The sequence below is a fragment of the Aotus nancymaae genome, unplaced genomic scaffold (genome assembly GCF_030222135.1).
Source record: "Aotus nancymaae isolate 86718 unplaced genomic scaffold, 86718_ANA_hifiasm-v0.15.2.pri h1tg000006l, whole genome shotgun sequence".
In the NCBI taxonomy this organism is placed as follows: Eukaryota; Metazoa; Chordata; class Mammalia; order Primates; family Aotidae; genus Aotus; species Aotus nancymaae.
In genome coordinates, this window is record NW_026988417.1 from 6,743,449 (window position 1) to 6,767,116 (window position 23,668).

At 53.1% G+C, this 23,668-nt stretch overlaps 1 protein-coding gene across 1 annotated transcript in view; it reads right to left on the minus strand.

Annotated features, from left to right (window-relative positions):
• The window catches only part of MAN2B2 (mannosidase alpha class 2B member 2), a 46,034-nt gene extending 29,738 nt beyond the window's left edge, over nt 1-16,296 (minus strand). Inside the window, exons 1-4 of the mRNA XM_012434997.3 lie at nt 16,159-16,296; nt 13,814-13,960; nt 12,092-12,197; nt 3,964-4,136 (exon numbers count right to left, since the gene is read on the minus strand). Of these exons, the coding sequence (XP_012290420.3) occupies nt 3,964-4,136; nt 12,092-12,197; nt 13,814-13,960; nt 16,159-16,296 (564 nt within the window). The remainder of the gene's footprint in view (nt 1-3,963; nt 4,137-12,091; nt 12,198-13,813; nt 13,961-16,158) is intronic.
• Nucleotides 16,297-23,668: the final 7,372 nt, after the last annotated feature.

Genomic DNA, 23,668 nt, shown 5'->3' on the forward strand with positions numbered 1-23,668 from the left:
CTCCCCTGCCGTTTCCTCTGTAAGACTGGTTGTGGAATTTCCCTCTGGAAAGCGTGTTCATTCACCCCACCCACTCCTCAATGCAGGCTTTTCTTTGCCAAAGCCTGTAGGATCAGTGCATTCTAACTCTGCTTGAATGCCCCCAGGTGCAGGGAGCTCATTACTTCTCACCAAGTGTGCAGTTTATTTTTATTTTTATCTATTTATTATTATACTTTAAGTTCTGGGATACATGTGCAGAACATGCAGGTTTGTTACATAGGTATACATGTGCCATGGTGGTTTGCTGCACCCATCAACCTGTCATCTACATTAGGTATTTCTCATGCTATCCCTCCCCTAGTCCCCAACCCCCTAACAGGCCCCAGTGTGTGATGCTCCCCTCCCTATGTCCATGTGTTATCATAGTTCAACTCCCACTTATGAGTGAGAACATGCGGTGTTTGGTTTTCTGTTCCTGTGTTAGTCTGCTGAGAATAATGGTTTCCAGCTTCATCCATGTCCCTGCAAAGAACATGAACTCATCCATGTTGATGGCTGCGTAGTATTCCATGGTATGTATGTGCCACATTTTCTTTATCCAGTCTATCATTGATGAACATTTGGGTTGGTTCCAAGTCTTAGCTATTGTGAATAGGGCAGCAATAAACATACGTGTGCGTGTGTCTTTAGAGCAGAATGACTTATAATTCTTTGAATATACACCCAGTCATGGGATTGCTGGGTCAAATGGTATTTCTGGTTCTAGATTCTTGAGGAACAGTTTATTTTTTAAGAGTTCTGATGGTTCGACAGGCTCAGGTTTACAAAGCAGGAAAAAAGTCCTAGTTCTATTAAGTACAGGCTCTGTGACTCGATTTCTGCATGAAAAACGGGGAGGCCCACACCCAGCGCACAGGGCCATCTGCAGGTGACGTGGGGCTGACCCAGGAAGTACGTGTTCAGGATACTATGCGTTCAGGAGACACTGAAGAGCCCCCACTCACAATAAAAACATGACCTCTCCTGCCCACCTAGAGCCTGTGTCTACTTTTGTGTAACTCCCGCTGGCCAGGCCGACCACTGCCCTCCAGAACTGTTACCACAGCAATCCTGGAAAGGATACGTAACTTTTTGGGCCTTAGTTTCCTCATGTGTAAAATGGGTATGATTATAACCTTATCCATCTGTTATGGGAATTGTGCCCCCCTCAAAAACTATGCTGCAGTCCTAACCCCCAGTAACCCAGAATGTGACCTTATTTGGAAATGAGGTCTTTTTTTCTTTTTTTTTTTTTTTAACATGAGTCTCGCTCTGTTGCCCAGGCTGGAGTGCAGTGGTGCGATCTCGACTCACTGCAACCTCTACCTCCCAGGATCAAGTGATTGTCTTGCCTCAGCCTCCCAAGTAGCTGGGATTACAGGCACCCGCCACCACGCCTGGCTAATTTTTGTATTGTTAGTAGAGACAGGGTTTCGTCATGTTGGCCAGGCTGGTCTTGAACTCCCGACCTCAGGTGATCCGCCTGCCTCGGCCTCCCAAAGGGCTGGGATTATAGGTGTGAGCCACCATGCCCAGCCAGAAATGGGATCTTTACAGAAGTAATCAAGTTAAAATGAGGTCATTAGGGTGGGCCCCCATACAATAGGACAGGTGTCCTTAGAAAAAGGGAAAATTGGGACACAGACACGCACAGAGGGAAGATGATACGAGGGCACTGGGAGAAGCGCGACCTCCATAAGCCGAGGAGAGAGGCCTGGAGTAGCCCCTTCCCTTGCACCTTCAGAGGGGGGCGTGGCCCCGTCGACACCTTGACCCTGGACTTCCAGCCTACAGAGCCATGGGGCAATGTTTCTATCGCTTAAGTTACCAGTCGGTGGTGCTTTGTTACGGCAGCACCAGGAAACTAAGACACCAACCCATAAGGTTGCTGTGAGGGTTAAAAGAAATGCAAGATGAAGCCAGGCACCGCGGCTCCTGCCTGTCATCCCAGCACTTTGGGAGACTGAGGTGGGTGGATCGCTTGAGGCCAGGAGTTTGAGACCAGCCCGGCCAACACGGTGAAACCCTGTCTCTACAAAAAATACAAAAAAAATTTATCTGGGGTTGGTGGTGTACACCTGTAATCCCAGCTACTTGAGAGGCTGAGGCACGAGAATCGCTGGAACCCGGGAGGTAGAGTTTACCGTGAGCCGAGATTGTGCACTCTAGCCCGGGCGACACAGTGAGACCCTGTCTCCAAAAAAAAGAAAAAGAGATGAAGGGTGAGTAGGGCCTGGAGGCCTGGCACTCCCGAGGGCACGATGGAAGGCAGCGTCTACCACGGCTGTGGCTGCTACTTAAATCTTGTAATAATAGTTGCCCACACACCTGAAGAGTCACGGCGTCGCTGCTAACTCTTCTCCCAGCTGAACACGCCCTGCCATTCCTCTGGCCGTCAGCCCCTGCTTACTGAGTGCTATTCTGCTGTCGTCCCTGCTGGGGGCCCACAGAAGGAATCAGCCCACCTCTGGGCCAGCTGAAGCGGATAGGTGTGGGTAACACCCCCATGGGCACCGAGGAAGGAGAACCGTCCAGACCCCAGGCACAATTAGTGCCTGAAGAATATCTTAGTTTATAGTGTTATTACTCAGCTGTTTCCTTTACGTAATCCTTTGTATATAATCATATATTAGTTTATGGAATTAGTGCCTGAAGCATAACTTACTGCTTGCATATATCTAGCTTATATCATCATACTTAGTACTTATATCTACCATACTTAGTTCCACATAATCTTTCTGTATAATCATGTAGGTATTGCAGTAGGAGCTGTACTGACACATTTAGTGCTGATTTATAGAATCCTCTATATAACCATATAGTAGTTTGTAGGAGGAGGAATGCCTAGAGCAGTCACAGAACAGAAGCAGCACATGGGAAAACAGCCAGACCAGGACAAGAACCAAAGACCCAGGCGGTGGCGTCCCTGCCTGAAAGGGCATACGCTGTATGGCAGGCTTGGAGCAGGAGCCGCTCCTCCTGATAAAGGAGGTGTAGCATCTTGCATCCAGTTCCTGTGGAAAGTAGGCCTCAGGCCTGAGATCCCGGAAGTAACTGAGGGAGAAGAACCCCTCTGCTGTGACCAGTCACGGCGGCTGTACACCCTGTCAGTCTTTCCTCACTTCTGAGCTAGCTCAAATCATCCTCCCATAAATATCTTAAGAGAAGAGCACAAGTCTGTCAGCTCTCACTGCATTGGCTTACAGCATCCTTCTATTAGAAATCCTTTGACTTCTCCAGCCCCCAGATAAGAAGTGTTGCGCATGACACCTGTTGCACACAGCCCACCTCTTTGCCTCGGTGACCTAATGGGGGTGGACTCCTTTTCTGTACACGACCCTCTACTACTGCACACGGCACAGCCCCCTACTGCGCACGGCCCACCTCTCTGCCCAGGTGACATAATGGGGTGGCCCCCTCGCTTGTGACTCACATGATTATGTATGCCCTATTACTAAGCCTACAGATGATAACCTCACTCACGACCCTGCCCCCTGCTTGTACCTAATAAATACAGATGCTTCTGGGCATTCGGGGCCTCGCTGATCTCTGCTCATAGGTGGCGTGGCCCCCCGAGTCCAGATGCTCTTCACCAGTTCTTCAGTGTCCTGTCTCTTTACTTCCCGGATCCTGCACCTCAGCACAGCATAAGGGACACCCCACGACCCTGTGGGGCCCAAGAACCCTACAGATAGGGGTCTGGAAGTGGGAGACACCCAAGCTGTGCCTGCAGCTCTGTGAGAAGCTGGGCATACAGGGAAGGGGGTCCTCCTGGTGGAGGAGGCAGCGAGAGCAAAGGCTAGGGGACAGCCCCGTGGTCTATGTGGCTGCCAACAATTCCCGAACACGCTGGCATAGAGCAGCAGCTTTCCACCATGCTCTGACCCACGGAGGGAAGGAAGGCGCGGTGGCGGGGCGGCAGCAGTCGGGGCACACACTCACCTGGGCCTCCTGCATGGCAGCCTTCAGGTCGTAGTCGATCCGGGAGCCGAGGTGGGCGTTGAACCCTGCCAGCGCAAATAGGGTGGGGGTCGTGGCAGAGGCGCCAAACGGGTCAACGTGCCAGGAGAACTGTGGCCGGATCCCAAATGTTTCATAGAGAAACCCGTGTCCTTCTGCAAAGACAGCATCGCCCGCTGGTGTCTGGAGGGTGGGCCTGCGCCTCCCACCCCCACGCTCACCCCAGGGGACCCTCCCCGCCCAGTGGGCCGCAGTACCAGGCAGGGCCATGCAGAGGTGAGGATGTTAATTATTACCTTTTAATCGTAGTGAAGTACACGTAACATACAATCATTTCCAAGTGTATAGCTGAGCAGTGTTAGTACACTCACAGTTACACCACCACCACCACCACCCCTTTCCAGAACTTTCCCTCTTCCCAAACTGAAGCTCTTGTCCTCATTAAACACTCACTCCCGATGCCCCTCCCTCAGTCCTGGAACCCTCATTCTACCCCCGACTCTGTGAATTTGATGATCCTAGATACCATAGACTCACACAGCATCAGTCCTTCTGTGACTGATCTCACTCTGCATAATGTCCTCAAGCTTCCTGTGTTGTTATAACATGCAGGGGTGAGGATTTTTGTGTGAACTTGGATAGAGCATGGATTTTGATGACGCTATGGAGGTCTTGGACATCACCAACAATAAAAGGTTAAAGGTGAACTTCAAACCTAAGCATGTGGTGGTTCAAAAGGTGTCCAAGACCAGCAAGGTAGCTCACGCCTGTAATGCCAGCACTTTGGGAGGCTGAAGTGGGAGGATTGCTTGAGACCAGGAGTTTGAGACCAGCCTGGGCAATACAGTGAGACCCTGTCTCTACACATGCACACAAAGTAAAAAAAAATTAGCCAGGTGTGGTGGCGGATGCCTGTAGTCCCAGGTAGTTGGGAGGCTGAGGCAGGAGGATCACTTGAGCTCAGGAGGTTGAGGCTGCAATGAGCTGTGATCCCGCTACTGGGCTTCAGCCTGAGAGACAGTGAGACTCTGTCTCAAAAAAGAAAAAAAAAGGACATCCATAAATTATCACTCTTTCTTCAAGAGGTGAGGCTTAGGGCCTAGAGAGTGGCCAGATGCAGTGACTCCCTTCTAACAGGCACAGTGAGGCAGAAGTGCCTGTGTGCCCCTGAGGTGAGATGAAGGGCATGCAGCCTCCACTGTGGTGGCTCTCGCCTGCTCTCCTGGGTCACTGCACTGGGGAGCCAGCTGCTGTGCCATGAGTAGTCACACAGAGAGGAACCGAGGCCTCCCCTTATAGCTGTGGGAGCCAGCCTGGAACAGATCCTCCAGCCCCAGTCCAGCCTTCGGATGACACCACCCCACCTGACTCCCAGATGGGAACTTCTCAAGAGGAGGCAGAACCCCCTGGCTAAGCCAGTACCTGAGCTCCTCACCCACAGGAGCTGTAGATATGAAATGTCTGTTCTTGGAAGTCCCTGAATTTTGAGGCAATTTGCCACATGGAAACAGATCATGAATATAGACGGCTCCATGCCAGAATCACCCAGCCATTCATTTACTTATTTATTACTGAAGAGTCACCATAGTGAACCAGATATTGGGTTCAGTGCTGCAGGGAGAAAGAAAACCCCACACTTGTATAAGCCATTGATTAACGTTCCCCAAGTCTTTCCCCCGAATATAATCTTTCTAATACTTTGAGAGATGTGTGTTATAATCTGCACTTTAAGATTGGTGAACAAAGCCCCAGAGAACTCTCATAACTGATCTAGAGTCAAACTGCCTTTCACTGATAAACTCGCAGTCCTGGGGACCCTGGCTGAGGTTCAGATGAGGCCTGGGATGCTGGGACCGAGCAGTGGTCAGACCCATAAGCAAGGCTAAGACAGGGCGGGGGGGTCACTGTGGGAGGTGAGGGGTGGGGCTGGCGTCAGAGTATCAGGAGGGAGCACGGACTAGGAGTGTGGGCGGAGGCTGTGTGAGTGTAAACAGAGACGATGGAGAAGGAGCAGCCAGAGGGTGGGGGGAGCACAAGGGGAGTGCCAGGTACAGGACGAAGGAGGGAGTGGGCAACAGCACAGCACTGAGAGGGGGCAGGAGCTTTGGAGGGTAGGGCCTTGCACCAGACAGGGCAGCCGTTGGGGGCAGGCTGACGACTGCCAAGTCAGCACCCCTTCACTCGCAGAACCTTCCCTCTGTTCAGGGGTACCATGCCCAGCCTCAAGGGATGAATCACAGTTGATCTAAGGCAAATGTGGCATGCTCACTCCCTCCTGTCAGATATTCGTTCTCTCAGCCTGTCTGGCAGCTGGAGGGGCATTGTTAAGAAATGAACTGGGAGGCCATCAGGCTGAGCTGGCTCCAGGCCTCAGATTCCTCCATCAGCAAACCCAAATCCAACTCAGTATAAACAGGAAAACAGAACTTAAGCTTGATCCATCAGAAGCTACCAACAACCTCTAACTAGGGACTGTTCACTGTAGGCAAATGTTTTCTGTCTTGCTTCCAGGAGCACCTTATAGAAGTTTTCCCTCATATTCCCTTACTGTAGCGCTGAACTGCTCACAGCAGGAATCACTGTTTGTTCAAATAAACGCTAACATTTCAGCGTGTCTAAGTTTATCCAACAGAATAGACTATGGGTATAGAAAGCCCCACTCTTCCTTTTACTGCCTTGAATGTGGTGTCTGGTAACATGATGCCTGGAGCTATGGCAGCCATATTGTGACCATGAGGATAAGGACATGAGAATCACAGATATCAAGGAACTGTAGAACCAATCCCAAACTATCCCCATCTTGTTACGTAAACAGTAAATGTTCTTAAGACTCAAGTCGCTTTGTTACAGATAGTTAGACAATCATGAGTGGGGCACAGGAGGGCTCTCCCCCACCCACTAGGAATGTTGGGTGATAGTTCAGCAATGATCTCATTGCCTTTCTAAAAGTGATAAATTGGCAGCTGGGCTAGGGAGAGACCATTTTCTGATGGTCCACACTGGTTGCACTCATGTGTTAAAGGAATGCAGGTGCCAGGGAGACGCAACTTCCTGGGCAGGTGCCTTAAGAGACAAAACAGCGGAGTCTGACCTTCCAGGGGCACTCCACTGGAAAAGGGAAGAAAGCATCAGATGATAGGCATGCGTGCAACTTCCTAAACACGCTGCACGTGCTCACCTCCCAAGGGTAAGGAGGGCACTGTGCGTGGGGGTAGCCCACCCTAAGAGAAGAATCATAGGAAAAGGGACCAGCCTATAAACTCCTAGGATCAAGGGCCCACACAGAACTTGACCTTCACATGCCCACTTGGGACTCTTCCAAGCATATTTTCCTTTCTTTCTTTTTCTAAAGCCTTTTAAAATAAACTTCCACTTCTGCTCTAAAACATGCCTCAGTCTTTTTCTGTCTTATGCCCATCAGTTCCAATTCTTTCTTCTGAGGCAAGAATTGAGGGTGCTGCAGACCCATATGGATTAGCTGCTGGTAACTTGGATCCCTTCCACCAGTAACAGCTTTATCTGGTTTTCTGGCCCTCCAGCAGAAAGCATTCCTGAGATTTCAAGGTGATCCATGGCTGAAACTGCTACTTGACCTCCGATATACACACTGTCCTTCTTCCTTTTAGTAACAGAACCACACGCTCCTTCTTGGTTTTAGCAGGGTACATGGGCTCCAAGCCAGAGAATACATTCCCCAGACTCCTTTGCAGCTGGTAGAGGTCACATGACACCACTTTGGCCAATGGGTGTGAGTAAAATAACAGACTCTATTTCCCAGCACTCCCTGCAGTTGAGGGAGGCCATGTGACTAAGTTCTGGTCAATTGGGAATGTGAGGAGTGATGTGGGTAGGTTCTGGGTCACCTTTTACAAGGAAGCTGCCTGCCCTGGCTCCACCATTCCCTATCCCCTAGCTGCTGGAAGGACAATGGAGCGGGGTGAGCCAGCCTTGACTACAACATAGGCAGGCAGCACCATGGGGGATAGCTGAGCATCAAGCTGGAAGAAGCCTGGATCCCTGGGTCACATCATGGAGCAGAGCCACCCAGTCACCAGAGTGGCCTGCACTGCAGACTCTTTCACAGGAAAGAAACACACCTTCCCTCTTGTTAGAGTCACTTGGTCTCTGTTCAAGCTGCTGAACCAGTATCCTCACCAGTATAATGACCAGGTCATGAGGAAGCTAGCCAGCATGTGGAGGGCAGAGGCCAGGCTGCAGGGGCCAAAGGTTAAGTAGTGGGAGGTGGTGGGGCGTAAGGTGGTGGTGGGAATAAATATTGCTCCAGCCTGAGCTGGAGAAGCTTACTTTATGATCATGTTGAGGACAGGAGTTCGGGACCAGCCTGGGCAAAACAGTGGACCCCATCTTAAAAAAATAAATAAATAAATTTAAAAAGAGACAATTTAGGTGTGTTTTTAATACTGCTGGGGGCCAGGGTTGGTGGCTTACGTCTGTAATCCTAGCACTTTGGGAGACCAAGGTGGGTGGATCACTTGAAGTCAGGAGTTCAAGACCAGCCTGACCAACATGGCGAAACCTCTGTCTTTACTAAAAATATGACAATTAGCTGGGCATGGTGGTGCATGCCTGTAGTCTCAGCTACTTGGGAGGCTGAGGCATGAGAATTGCTTGAACCCAGGAGGCAGAGACTGCAGTGAGCCAAGATCGCAACACTGCGCTCCAGCCTGAGTGACAGAGACTCTGTCTCACAACAACAACAACAAATAAATACTGCTGGGAGGAGTCAGAGAGACAAGAGAAGGTAGAATAGAGTCCGTGACACAGGAGAGAGGGGTCGCTGACTGAGTGGGAGGGGAGTGGGGTTGGGGGCCAAGAGCTTGGGTTTGAATGGCCAGGACAACAGCGGTCATCTAGGATGGCCCAAGGTGTCTCCTTGGCTCTCGCCTGGACCCTTTGCCTCTCAGCACCTCTGAGGCCTGAGCTGGACTCTCTCCCCTCAGGATAGGGGTAAGAGGGTCTTTCCCTCCGGCACCTGCCATTCTGCCAGGCCTCTGCTAAGCATCCTGGCTGGGAAGCTGTCCCCTCAGAGAAGGGCATGAAAGCTCTTACCCCTAGGGGCTGCTGCCCACACCCAGCTTTTCCCTGTCACTGCGGTGCTGGGAACAAATACTTTTCCCCTCACTAGAAATGTCACATCTAAAATTAAGGTGGTGTTGGCGTGCCTGCCAGGAGCAGAAGCTGGGGAGGTAAAGGCTGGAATGGTGAGCTCACAGGCAGGCCCGGCAGCCCCGGTCCTGGCGGGCAGTCAGTCAGGGGTGGGTCTTGGTTGAGGAGATGGTTTGGCACCCCAGCTACCCCAAGCAGAAGGTCAGAGGTCTAGAGGCTGTGCCAGACTGCTCCTGTCTTCCTTTGCTGTTCAGGGCCTGCCTTGAGGCAGGGGATCCACCAAGGTGAGATGGAGGACAAAGGGCCCAGAAGCAGTGAGGGGTGACCCAGCCCCTCTCACCCCAACACATCTGAGAAATCCAGCCCACTGTGGACATAATTCACAGCCAGAATGCCTGGGACATCTGAGATGGGTGGTCTGAAAGGCCACCCAGAGAGTCCAATGCACGTGCTCTTCCCCCGCCCTAGGGACTACGAGTTAGAGGAGGAGCCTGGGCCAGGCACACGTGGGTCGGAGCACCAGTTCTGCTACCTACTGCATACAAATCCTGTACCTCTCTGTGCCTCAGTTTCCTCAGCTGTCAAATGGGGCTATGAACAGTACCACCTGCTACCAGGCTGTTCTGAGGCAACTAGGAGCTGGCAGATGGGAAAGGGCTTGGCTCAGCCACCAGGGAGAGGGGGCAGCGACAAGTAACCTTACTGACTCGGCCAGGCTGGGGTCAGATCGGGGACCCATCGCTTAGCTGGTGATGGGCACGCTTTGAAAGCATTTGAGCCTCAAACTTCTCTACAAATGAGCATTTGTAAGATTACGCATCTACCAGATTGCCCTGAGGACTGAAAAAAATATGTGTACATCTTGTACCTAGAACAAGGGGGTTGTCATGTGTCTGTCCCCAGAGGGCCCCATGAGCTTGGACAGGTCTGGAAATGGGGCCTCCCAACACCCACTCTCTCTAGTGTCTCCGGGGGCTCTTCCTGTCCCAGAGCAACACAGCCTCAGGTTCCCTGGGGTTTCCAGTTGCCAGGTTGGACCTGCAGGGCCAGCACTGGGGTATCAGCACTTAGGCACTGTGGGCTGAGGCCAGAGGCAAGGTACCCCCGTCATGGGCACCTCCAGGGCAGGGCAGTTCAGTGCCCACCTCTTGCCTGGCCTTGCCCAGTGAGCACTGGTCTGGGCCAGACCCTATGCTGGGCACTGAGATGAGTCAGCTGGGGGTCCCTGCCAGGGAGGGGGAAGTGGGGAGGTAATACAGAGCTGCAGGGCCTCAGAGGAGATTCCTGCGGGAGGGCCTTCTCAGCTGCATCTTGAGGAGGAGGGTGGAGAATGAGGGGGAGCATTGCATGAAATGGCACAGGTGAGATGTGGTGCCGGAGCCTCCTCGCTGGTGCAGGGGGCAGGAGGCAGGTGGGGGACACGCCTACAGTGCCACACGTGCCCTGGCAGTGGGCTTGTGAGGGGTGTGGGGGAGGCCTGTTGGGATGGATCCCTTGCCCACACTTCACACAGGGGAGTGAAAGAGCTTGGGCTGTGGAGTCAGGGAGCCACAGCCAGTGGCTGAGGGCCAGCTGCTCACTCTCCCAGCCTGAGCCTCGCTCTCTTCCCCCGTTACCTCCGGGCCTGTGAGGATGCAGGGGGACAAGCACGGGCTGAGCTCCTGGCCACGGGGCTGCGTCCATCAGGCCTCCTTCTCATGGAAGGGCAAGTCTAGGGCTTGAGCAAAGTCCAGACGTAAGGCAGTAGGAAACTGAGATGGGGAAGACTTCAAATTACACACGGGAAAAGAGAGAGTGCCCAAACGCCCTCCGACAACATCGCACTCCACCTGGATGCTTGACAAGTGGGGAAATCAGGGCCCATGCTGTCGTGGAGCAACTGTGGGCTTGGAGCTTCAGTCCCTAGGCCTGGACTCAAGTCCTGGTCATCTGCCCTGGAGACAGTCACTTCATTTCTTTGGGTCTCGGTTTCTACATCTGCAAAGTGAGACAGGGCATCACCCTGCCTCACCATCAGCCTGCCATTAGGATTGGCTGGGGTGAGCGCCTCATGACACTCTACTCACCATTTAGCAAATGTGAGGATGTGCTGAGGACCGCGGACACGGTGGTGAGGAAGATGGTTGTGGCGGCGGTGGTGATGATGATGTTGATTGTGGAGGTGATGGTAGTGACGGATGTGGTGATGGTGGTGGTGATGGTGATGGGTGGTGATGGCGGTGATCATGGTGGTAGCGTTTTCAGGGTGGTGATGGTGGTAGTGATGGTCATTGTGGTGCTGAAGGGTGGTGATAGTGATGGTGGTGGTGGTAGTGATTGTCATTGTGGTGGTGAAGGGTGGTGGTGGTGATGGTGGTGGTGGTGGTGATTGTGGTGGTGAAGGGTGGTGATGGTGACGGTGATGGTCACTGTGGTGGTGGTGGTGGTGGTGGTGGTGACGGTGATGGTCACTGTGATGGTGAATGGCAGTGGTGGTGATGGTGGCTGTGGTTACGTAGTAGTGATGGTCATTGTGGTGCTGAAGGTGGCAGTGGTAGTAATAATGATGGTGGTGATTGTGATGGTGAAGGCAGCAAACATTTACCATGCATTTACTAGGGAACCCACATCCTATTAAAGTGCTTTATTTGAATGATCCCAATTTAATACTCACAACAACTCTTTGAGGTAGGTATTACCATCAAACTCATTTTATCTATGAGGAAACTAAAGTTACTTTCCTTTCCAGGGTCACAGAGATGGGAATTGGCAAAGCCAGGATACATCAAGCCCATTTCACTCCAGCATGCATGCTCTTAACCCCTACTTTTAACTTCCTTGGTGACACATGAATGCGGCACTAGCAAATCACTGCTTTCACTGGTTAAGGTCCCTCCATCCCACTAAGGGGGCAGAAAGAGCTCACAACCTGGGGCTCCGGATACTGAGTCCCAGTCCCCTGGAGGTCCTGAGGGATCCTGGGTGCAGGGAATGGTGCCCAAACCTGTGAGTTGCAGGATCTGGTCATCAAGGTGTGTCACAGCCTCGTCATGCATGACCTGGCCTCCAAGGACAAACTCCAGGCGTCCTTCCTCCAGGAGCTGGCGGACCTTGACATGGGAAGGCAGAGAGAAAAAAGCCGGTTACAGCTCTTGAGTGTGGCTGGGTCTGTGGGGCACACGCCTACAGCGCCACACATGCCCTGCATAAAACTCCCCACCCTTGCTTCCTCTGCAGAAGCAGGGCACTGTCTGTCCTGGTCCACAGTGTCCCCACCTACTAGAAATCATGCGGCCCCCAGGTGGCATTTGAGATATATTATATATTCGTATATATAAGATTTTCTTAAGTCTTATGTTATTAAGTAATTGTAAACTTTATCAGAGTTTCAGGAATAGAACAAAGAGCTCCCGTATCCTCTCCCAAGGTTCACTCATCACTACCATTTGTAACCGATCTCTACACACAAACCGCCTTTGTCCCAAACCACTTAAAGTCAGTTAGCAACGGCACGCCCTTGCCTCTCCACACCTCGGGATGTGCACACACAGCTGTTTAGAGCTGTGCCTTTGGTTTGCTTCTTAAGGTGCATTACTTGTAGATCACTCACTCAACCAATATTAAGTGAGCACCTAAATTCCTGCCTCGAGGGAGCCCGGACACACGTTTCCTGCTCAGGTCTTTACTGGGCCAAGCGGGCCATGCTTGTCTTCAAGGGCTAGGAGACAGACACTGGGTTTGGTAGGGTCTGCCTAAAGAAGCATGGGCCGCCCACAGGACACTTGGAAAGGCCTGCCTCAAGTCAGGCATGCCTGGCCCAGAATTCCAGCTTACAAGCTGTGTGACCACAGGCCAGTGGCCTGCCCTCTCTGAACCTGCAATGTCTCCTTAACTCGAGGTAACAACCCCACTATCTGGCAGCAACAAGTGACCACCGGATGTCCGACTCCTTCCTGTGACTCTGGCGGGACCTGGTGGACTCCCTGCTCTCCCTTCTTGGCTTCACTCCCTTGAGCAAGTTGATTGGCGGCTCTGAACTTTATGATCAGCAACTGTTCTGAAGGCAGGTGGATGCCGGGAAGACAACTAAGAGCCCCTGATATCGTCTTGAGTGCTCAGGCCAGGGCCTGATTCTTGGCATGACCTCTCTGCAATGAGGAGGTCACCTCCACTTAATAGAAGTGGAATCTGAGGTTCACAGGGGCTAGCCGTGTCCCCTGGTGCGGGGGCAGGATGGGACCCAGGTTGCCTCGCTGTGCAGCGGGGACTCTGACTCTCCATGCTGAAGCAATCTGCTGCCTGCCCTCAAACCATAGGGACCGCTGCACCCTCATCCAGAGTCACCAGACCCGGGGCCCAGAGGGCCAGGCAGACAATGCAAATGACAGAACAGGACTCAGGCTCAGGATGCCTGGGACACCTGGTGTCAGGAGGTACCGCTGACTTAGTGCCAGCTGGCATGGAAGCGCACAGCTGGGTTGCCAGAGCTGGCAGCTTTTTTAAGAGTAGCTAGAAATTCAGTATTAAATCGAAATCAATCTCTCCCATGCATGAAACTGACCGTAAACCTTGATCTAAACAAGGCTTGTGAACAGCCCGGCGGGGTTTTGGTCCTGTGGTTTACGCTAGCCTGACCCTGGCCGTGGCTAGAACTGCCCCCTTGAGTTTTCCGCCTAGGTCTTTGCCAGGCCACTGGGCCAGCTGTGTCACCTGGTGACCTCATTACCTGGCGTTTCTGCTGGTCCGAGGCGACGCCGTCCCACCACAGCCGGAAAAACTCCTGTTCCACGGCGATGAAGCGGCGCTGTTGCCCGCGGGTCAGTTCTTCCACCACCGACGTGTAGACATTGGCAGCATATGCCTGCATGCTTTCCTGGGGTGGGGACAGCATCACGCCAGCCCCGGTCCAACAAGACCAAGTGTCCCTGGGGCCCCTGCCATTCGTCCGGCACCTCTGCACAGAGTTGGGGCCTCTGCCCTTCCTTCCCTGTTCTCACCCAGCACACAGCTATTAGGCACCCGCTCTGCACCAGGCTCTCCCCACCGGATGGGATCGTACTCTCCTGGGGGAGAGGGAGGGAAACAGACACCCTACATGGGCAGAGACACGTGCCCGCCCAGCCCAGGGGTCAGAGTGACCTTCCCAGAGGAGCAAGCAAGCTGAGCCCTGAGTGTGCAATTGGGAGGCAGCACAGGAAAGTCCTGGGGTCCAGTGGGGTGTGGTCCAGTGACCCCAAAGGGGCCTGCTGGGGCTGAAATGATGAAAACTGGTGCTGAGAGGAGTAGCTCCCCAGGCTGTCCCCGGGGTCTAGTCGTCTGCCTCCCCTAGGCTGGGAGTGCCGAGGGCCAGAGCTGTAGTGTGTTCCCATCCAAGTCCCCAGGGCCCCGCACACAGGGGTGCCCACAGAGTGCTTCAATGAATGGAAGGAGCACCGAGCAGGGAGTCAGGGGGCATGGGGGTTATTCCTGAGCTGCCTTGGGCAGGGCACCGACCCTCTCTGGGCCTCGGTTTCCTCCGCTGGAAACTGGCTGTAGTGGACATGCTTCCCCTACCCTTAGGCTGTCTCCATCTTTGGGTGGTTCACTCCCCACCCCAGGCTGCCACATGCTCCCTAGGACCGGACCTAACCCTTGACATCAAACCCTCTTCCTGCGACTTTTGCTCTCTCTTTAAAATGTCACCCCTCTCTTAGTAATGTCCTCTGTGAAGACATTATATCCATTATATCCAAATTCACAAAAGGTTTCTGTTCACTTATGTAGGTATTTCCTTTCTCACTCCACAATGCCCAATCATCCACCCCAGAAACTCAAGAAAATCCAGGCTTTCCCCTCATTTTCTTTTTGCACTCATATCACACATTCATTCAACAAATATTCGCAGAGTACCTAGTCTGTCAGGCCTGGTAAGGACAGATCAGCAAACAAAACGCACAAAGCCCCTGCCCTGTGGAGCTTCCATTCCAGGGGAAGAATGAGCAACAAGGCAACAAGGCAAGCCTATGGAGAAACCCTACAGGACGGATGAGGAAGGGAGCAGAGGTGTAGACGGGGTTAGGCAAAGTTCTCCTCAAAAAACTGACTTTCGAACAACCACCTGAAAGAAGGGAGGGACTGAGTCTGGCAGACACTGGGGAGGAACGCCTTCTGGGCGGGGGCACAGCCAGTGCAAAGGCCCTGAGGCAGGAGTGGTCTTGGAGGTGTAGGGAGTAAGGATAGAGACCAGCATGGCTGGGGAGGAGTGAAGTGGGGGCCAGATCTGCTGCCTTCAGAGTTGTGGGCAACAGCCAATCCTCGTACGGCTCGGGCAGGTCGGGGCCACTGAGCATTTACGCAGATGACAGAAATGCGAACCTCCCTTTCTCGCATTCAGGAAGCAGAAGAGGGACGGTGAATGCAGCATTGGTGGCTGGCTTCTGGCCACCTGGGGAACCCAGGGCTGCCCCAGGTCAGACCAGTTCTTAAGTCTTGGCAGCCTGGCTGTGTTAAGAATCTGACACTTGCCACTCCTGGGGCACCCAGGCTCCCTGGATGTACCGTAGGGATTACTGTTCTCCCTTTACAGATGGGGAAACTGAGGCTCAGGGAGCAAAGCCCCTCACCCAAGGTCCTGAGTAGAACCAGGAGGTGACCACAGGTCCACCTTCACCCCTGTCCTGGGTGGTGGAGGACGCTGAGCTGGTCTCCAATATTCAGCCCCGAGGGGGACCAGCCCCGCCCTTTCCCAGCGAGCACCTGACATCCACCTGCTCTGAAGCCAGCCCCACCCTCTCCTGCTGCAGGCCTCCCTGGGAAATGGGTTACCGCTGTCAATCCCCACGCCCCTCCCTGGCCGGGAATGCAGGGGCCCCTCCATTCTGCACCACCCTCAGAAGGGGAAATTGGGGTTCAGAGGCAGGAAGTGACCGGCCCGAAGTCAGTGACGCAACCAGTGAATAGCAGCGTGAGGTCCTGAACCCAGTGAGCCTCCTGCGCCTTGCATCGGGTCCCGGGACGCAAACCCACGCTCGGATCCCGCGGAAAGAGGAAAGCTGCAGCCTCGGGGGCGCGCGGGGCGTCATCCGCACCTACCTGCACCGTGTAGACCCAGCCCACGTCCATGTGGCTGTGGGGCACCACGAAGGCCCGAATGGGGCCGGCGGACCGGACCCCCGGCAGTCGCAGCAGCAGCAGCGGCGCCAGCAGCGGCAGCCAGCGCAGCAGCCCCATCCCTGCAGCCGGCGGGGAAGGTGCTGGGCCCACTTCCGGGTTCGCAGGGGGCGGGGCGGCCGCGCGGGCGGGGACGCCGCCCATTGGCTGCAGGCGGGGGCGGGGCACATAGCCAGCAGGCAGGGGCGCCCACCACCGGGAGGCGCAGGAAGAGGGAGCTGGAGGCGCGGGGTCCGCGGCGGGCAGGGCGCCTGCTCTTCGTGGTTTAGCTCTCCACCCCCGTCTCCAGTTTTTTGGCCTTCCCTCCCTGTTCATCCTTCCCAAGACTGCTAGATCTCCCCCAACCAGAGGAGACCCCTCCTCGCCCAAAGCCCACTCTCTGATGGTGCCTCTTCGCAGTACCCGCATCCCGCCCTCTGCACTCCGCTACGGGGTTCAAAGGCTGCGGTGCAAAAAGCAGCCCAGCATGGACTCTGGGAGGTCTGCCACCAGGAGCCTTCCCTGACGATCCTTTCCCTTTTCTCCCTCGCGTCGAAACACCATCTGGGCGGCGCCATGGGGGGCTTGTTATGGGACTGTTTTCTTTCTTTTTTTGTTTTTTTTAGACAGGATGTCACTCTGTCTCCCAGGCCAGAGTGCAGTGGCGTGATCAGGGCTTACTGCAGTCTTGACCTCCCGGGCTCAGGTGATCCTCTCACCTCAGCCTCCTGAGTAGCTGGGACCGCAGGCGCATGCCACCAGCTAATTAAAAACAACATTTTTTAGAGACGGGGGTCTCACTATGTTGCCAGGCTGGTCCCAAACTCCTGGGCTCAAGGGATCCTCCTCCCTCGGCCTCCCAAAGTGCTGGGATTACAGGCATGAACCACTGCGCCTGGCTCAACTTTCTCCATTTTAAGGAGAACAGGCTTTCACAGATAGTACCTGACTTGTCTGAGATCACGCAGTTAGTGGAGGAGCCAAGACAAGCTTTCTGGGTTACTGGATGGTGACCTGGAGCGTGGTGGGTAACCTCACTGAGCCTCAGTGAAATGGGGCAGATAGAAGAGCTGTGAACAAAGCGAGGATACACCCAGGCTGAGAGCTGAGCACAGCACCTCTTGCCTGCGCTCGGGGGAGGTGCGGTCACATTGGTGCAGCCTGTTGGGGACTGTTGCCTGGAGCCAGCCCTGTCCACTACTCCCTGTTGAAAAAACGTGCACTTTGAATGAAAAGAACTTCCAAACAGGCTTTGTGTGTGCAGTATGGCTGTTTATTCACTTGGGTGCAGGTGGGCTAAGGCTGAAAAGGGCACTAGCAAAGGGCAGTGGGATAGGAGTTGGTTTTATAGGTTTGGGTAGTTTTTTGGGGGGTGGGGGTGTGGCAGAGCAAGTTCAGTTACAGTGGTGGGGGGTAGGGGCAAGGAGTATACAAGTTCAGAACAGTTTCAGATGGAAGGGTTGGGTGAGGGGCTTGTCCGGGGAAGTGATCAGGGACAATGGGGAACCCAGGCAGGGGGTGGGAGACATCAGCCGGGGCAGGCAGGACTTAAGACTTTCGGGCTCCAGGCTTGCATATGGAGACCTGACACTCCCTGCTCCAGAAAGCAAGGGTCTGTGGCTTGGGGTTTACTGTCTGAGAACCGCACAGCTGTGCCCCTGTCTGGCATTTTCTAGTGGGGCCAGAGCTGCAGCTCTGAGCAAAATTGCTGGTCCTCTTGTCCATTGCTTTAACAAATGGAACCTGAGAACAGGTTCTCCAGCAAGTCTGCATCCTGCTTAAGTCCCATCCACCGCTTCGGAACCCCTGCATCCCCATGGCCTCAGGTCAGATGCTCTGAGCCTGATGTGGACAGTACTCACTAACACATGCCCCCATGGTCAGCCAGACTCACAGCTGGACTCCACTCTCCAGCCTCTTCATCCAAGTGCGGCCACATGGCTGAGTGCTAGCCAATGAGATGGTGAGGGGGAGGCGCTGTGCTCCTCTTCCAGGCTGGCCCCTAACAACCTCCTGTGGGTGAGCCCTGCTCTCTTCCTCACCCACTGACCCAGTGGAGAGCACTCTGAGGACCACAGGGAGGTCAGAGACACCAGTGGAGGCTCTGAAGAAACACACGGAACCATGAGGAAGCCAAAGAGCTGTGACAAGAGGGAAAAATAAGCTATAATTGTGTTAAGTCACTGAGTTTATCTGATAGGGCAGTGCCACAATCTTGGGCAGACTGTATTTGCCAAAGATGTCCTTCACACCATTACCCACCTCATGAGCTTTTTGTAGGATTTGGTTGATGGGAAAAACCACACTCTGTAAAATGTCTCGAGAGGTTTATTCTAAGCCAAATACGAGTGGCCATGGCCTGTGACACAGCCTCCGAAGGTCCTGAGAACAGGTGCCCAAGTTAGTTGGGTTATAGCTTAGTTTTATACATTTTACAGAAGTTACAGGCAAAGACACAAATCAATACATGTAGAGTATACATTGGTTTGGCACAGAAAGGTGGGACATCTTGAAGTGGGTGGGTGGTGCTTCCAGGTCATAGGTGGATTCAAAGACTTCCTGGTTGGCAATTGGTTAAGAGAGTTAAGCTTTACCTGAAGATTTGAAGTAGGCAGAAAGAAGTGCCTGAGTTAAGATAAGCTAAGGTTCTTGTTATGTAGATGAAGTCTCCACATAGCTGGCTTCAGAGAGAATAGATGTGCATGTCTCTTGGGACCTTAAAAGGTGTCAGACTCTGGAAAAGAACTAGTAAGGGAAGGGGATTCTCTACAGAATGCAAGTTTCCCCCGCAAGAGACGACTTTGCAAGGCCATTTCAAAATATGTTGAGGAAAATCTCTTTTGGGGTAAAATACTTTGATTTCCTTGAGGGCCTGCTCTGTGTCGTGTGATACTATACCAGGGTCAGGTTGGAGCTGGGTCTCTTATTGCTACAAGGAGTGTTCTGTCAGTCTAAGGAGCGTCTCTGTGTTAATGTGAATGCTGGTCAGTTGTGCTGAGACTTAAAGGGAGGAGGCTATGATGAGTGATGTGTGAGCCCCACTTCCCATCATGGCCTGAACTAATTTTTTGGGTTTCTTTGGGATCCCCTTGACCAACAGGGAGTCCATTCTGTCAGTTGGGGCTTAGAATTTTGGTTTACAATATGATTTTGACATTCTTCCCATAGGGTCTATGTGTCTTCCCATTGAATCTTGTTTATTTATTTGTTTTTTATTTTATTATTTTTTGTTTTCTTAGAGATAGAGTCTTACTCTATTGCCCAGGCCAGAATACAGAAGTAGACTCCTAACTTACTTCAGCCTCAAACTCCTAGGCTCAGGTGATCCTCCTGTCTCAGCCTCCTGAGTAGCTAAGGCTATAGGTGTGCGCCATTATGCCTCACTAATTAAAACTTTTTTTTTTTTTTTTTAAGATATAGTATCTTGTTATGTTGCCCAGGCTGATCTTGAACTCCTGGGCTCAAGGCATCCTCCCACCACCACCTCTCAAAGTGCTGAAATTACAGTTGCATGCCACCATGCCCAACCAATTTTTCTTTTCTTTTTTGTAGACAGGATCTCTCCGTGTTGTCTAGGCTGGTCTCAAACTTCTAGTCTCAAGGGATCCTCCCAAAGTATTGGGATTACACACATAAGCCACTGTGCCTAGCCCATGGGTGGGCTTCTGACACTTGTTACAAAGAGAATGTAGTGAAAGTGGCATTGTGTCAGTTCCATGACATCCATGTTCGCTGGAGCACTCATGCATGGAGGCCTGATTTGCCCTGTCAGCAGTCCAACTGCCCTGAGGCCACCATGCTGTGAGGAAGCCCAACCAGCCCACATGGGGCAGACCACATGGAGCAACTCAAGATCACCAAGTATTTCAGCACCAGTTCCCCATCTGACTACAACCACATGTGAGATCTCATGTCATTTTCTCTGTATCACAGCTGTGTAGGTTTCATCTGTGTTTTCCTCAAGGCTCTTGCATGAGCTCTTGCTGCAGCTAGTCTCAGGCTTGTAGCTGATACTCACAACCCTCTCCTGGATTACTCATTCAGATCCCTTTCACCATCAACTACACCCATGCTGGACTAGATAGCTCACCTGGCGCGTTGCCCCAGATCCTCGCCCCAACAAGGCTGAGCCCCTGGTGACCATTCCCTTCTTGAGCCACAGCTGACTACACTTGCTTATTTGCTGACTACATCAGGTGAAAGAGTCCTGAGACACCCATGTGGGTGTCACACAGTCTTGTCCACCTCCATCGTGTGACAGCAACCCCACCTCCTCTGATGGTTCAGGTCAACTGCCCCTGCTCAATGGGTGACTTCCCCTGCCTACTGGTGTCTTGACATGAGTAGCCTGGCCTGACCGGTGTCGCTTGGTGGAAGCATCCCCGCTTTGGAAACCAGAACCTCTGAACCTGCAGAGTCTGCAGTTGTGTGGACAGGAAGAACAAATTCTCCAAGTAGGTCACTGAGAATGATGCTAAATTAGGCGATTCCTGCTTCCACTCTTTGGTTCTTAGGCCCAGGTATTTTACCCACTGGGCACACCGTGTACTGGACATTGACTTGGGGTGCATATACACCCTGGAGGATGGTGCCCTGGCTTCACAGGTGGTAGCTCCAAGCTGGTCCTGTGGCTGAGTCTCCCGCTGGCCACCCCATTCCCGCATTAGCCAGCAGCCCCTGGGTGGTGCAGCACATAACGGGACCACTAGACACCGCGGGTGTGCTCGCTGTCACACCTCTTCTGCTGTGAAATGGAGCCCTTGGCCCACTTGCCAGTTTGGGAGTGAGTGCCTTGGAGGCAGGCCCTGCAGCCCAGCCCCAGCCATTTCAGAGGACATCCTACTGCAACCTCAGGAAGGCCCATGAGGCAGCAACGCACGGTGAAGCCACTCTGGATTCTTCACCTGCAGACACCGGGATGACCACAAACGTCTGTAGCTGCTTTCAGCTGCACCTCCTGAAATATTTGGATATTTTTCCCTAGTGTCTGTTTACCTGAGTAATGAGCATCAGTCCCACCGGGGAGGAGTAGGGGATTCCCATAGGCCCTTGTCATAGTGGTGCAGAGTCCTTCTTCCCAGGAACTTGCTTTTCCCTTCAATGGATGGGATTTGAATTTGAAAACTGGCTCGGGTCTGGACACTGGGCAGGGGATCAGGATTTCTCTTTGGGGTGCTACCCGCAGCCTCCTCACCCTTCCTGCCTGGATTTGTGTGGAGAGGATGGGCCACGTGTCACCCATGCCAGTCGTCCATCCATCTTGCCCCTAGGGTGCTGTTTTCTTTCTTTCTTTTTTAGAGATGGAGTTTCACTCGTTGCCCGGGCTGGAGTGCAATGGCATGATCTCGGCTCACTGCAACCTCCACATCCTGTGTTCAAGTGATTCTCTTACCTCAGCCTCCTGAGTAGCTGGGAATACAGGTGCCAGCCCCCATGGCCCAGCTATTTATTTATTTATTTATTATTTTAATTCTTTTTAGTAGAGATGGGGTTTCACCATATTGGCCAGGCTGGTCTCGAACTCCTGACCTCAGGTGATCCACCTACCTCAGCCTCCTGAGTAGCTGGGATTACGGGCGCCAGCCCCCATGGCCCAGCTATTTATTTATTTATTTATTATTTTAATTCTTTTTAGTAGAGATGGGGTTTCACCATATTGGCCAGGCTGGTCTCGAACTCCTGTCCTCAGGTGATCCACCTACCTCAGCCTCCCAAAGTACTGGGATTACAGGCGGGAGCCACCGCACCCGGCCAGGTGCCGTTGTCTATCAAGCGTCTCCATGGCTCGCCGTGGACCTCACTGCGTTCCAGCCTCGAGACTTGTTACAGTGACGGCACTGACTTTGCTTCCGGTGGTTTGGTGCAGGCTCCCAGCCCCTTATTTCTGCATCCTCTTATTCCCAGCACTCTCAGCAAGCCTGGCTCTGTAACAGCACCTCCCACCTCCCACCCTGGCCTATGGCGGGCAACCCCAAACCTGAGCTGCTTGGTGAAGTTGGCACCCGGTCAGTGGGATGCCCTCGGTGCCGTCTTGTGGAATGCTGTCACCCGGTGGGTTTTCTGCCTCCTCTGGTCCATGCCCACTTCTGTCTTTTGATCCCTTCTACTATCATCTGCCATCTTTCTCCAAGTTTCAAGAGCCACTTCAGCAGTGCGTCAGCACTGTCTCCTGCTGTTAAATACGGCATGACTGGTGTCTTAGTCAGCTTGGGCTGCCATAAGAAGGCACAGACTGAGCGGCTTGAAACAGCAGACTTTTCATTTTCTCATGGTTTTGAAGACTGGAAGTCCAAGATCAACGTACCAGCAGGATCAGTTTCTGGGGAGACCTCTCTCCTTGGCTTGTAGGTGGCTGTCTTCTCCCTGTGTCCTCACATAGCCTTTGCTCTGTGCATGTATTGCGGGGGGGCAGGGTGGGAGGGAGGAGAGAGAGACAGAGAGAGAGAGAGGGAGAGAGATTTGGTGTCTTTTCTAAGGATACCAGCCTTATCAGGTTAGGGTCTCACCCTGATGACCTCATTTCACTTTAATCACTTCCTCATAGTCCCTCTCTCCAAATACAGCCACATTGGGGGTTAGAGCTTCCACCTATGAATTTTTTGGGGAATGCAATTGAATCCGTGACAACAGGAGAAGGCCCCCATTTCATGAGCTCCTCCTGCACTTGACCCAGTTCCAAGAGCACTGTCCCGCCTCTCACTGCTCCGTGCTCGCTGGGCCCGTAGCTCCTTCGGGGTGTAGTTTTGGCCTCCCTGGCTGGCCCAGCATGTCACCAGGTGACTGTGGTTGTGACCTAACCCCAGTGATGAATCTGGTGGCTGGCATGGGTCGTGGGTGGATTCCAAGGGCAGGGTATTGGGTCTTCCACTTTGAAGCTGCGGTATCATCTTTAGGCAAGGAGAGGGTGTATCCTCTGAGGGAGGACTTGGCCACTTCTGCAGGCCCAGGGGGTCCAGGGAAATCTGGGGAACCACAATTGGAGACCGTGCATTCACCCAGACATCCCGGCGCACTCTTCTTGAAGTCCCAGTCCTTTGTGATCAGGGCTGCAAGCTTGGCATCACAGACCTGACAGGGCTGGGGACCCAGCCTACTCTGCAGCTCTCCTCTTCATAACTAAGCCCTGGGCTGGTTCTTGCTTTATTTTTTTGAGACAGAGTTTTTGCTCTTGTTGCCCAGGCTGGAGTGCAGTGGCGTGAACTTGGCTCACTGCAACCTCCACCTCCTGGGTTCAAGCAATTCTCCTGCCTCAGCCTCCCAAGTAGCTGGGATCATAGGCGCTTGCCACCACACCTAGCTGACTTTTGTATTTTTAGTAGAGATGGAATTTCACTGTGTTGGCCAGGCTGGTCTTGAACTCCTGACCTCAGGTGATCTGCCCTCCTCGGCCTCCCAAAGTGCTGGGATTACAGGCATGAGCCACCATGCCTGGCCTGGTTCTTGCTTTTTTTCT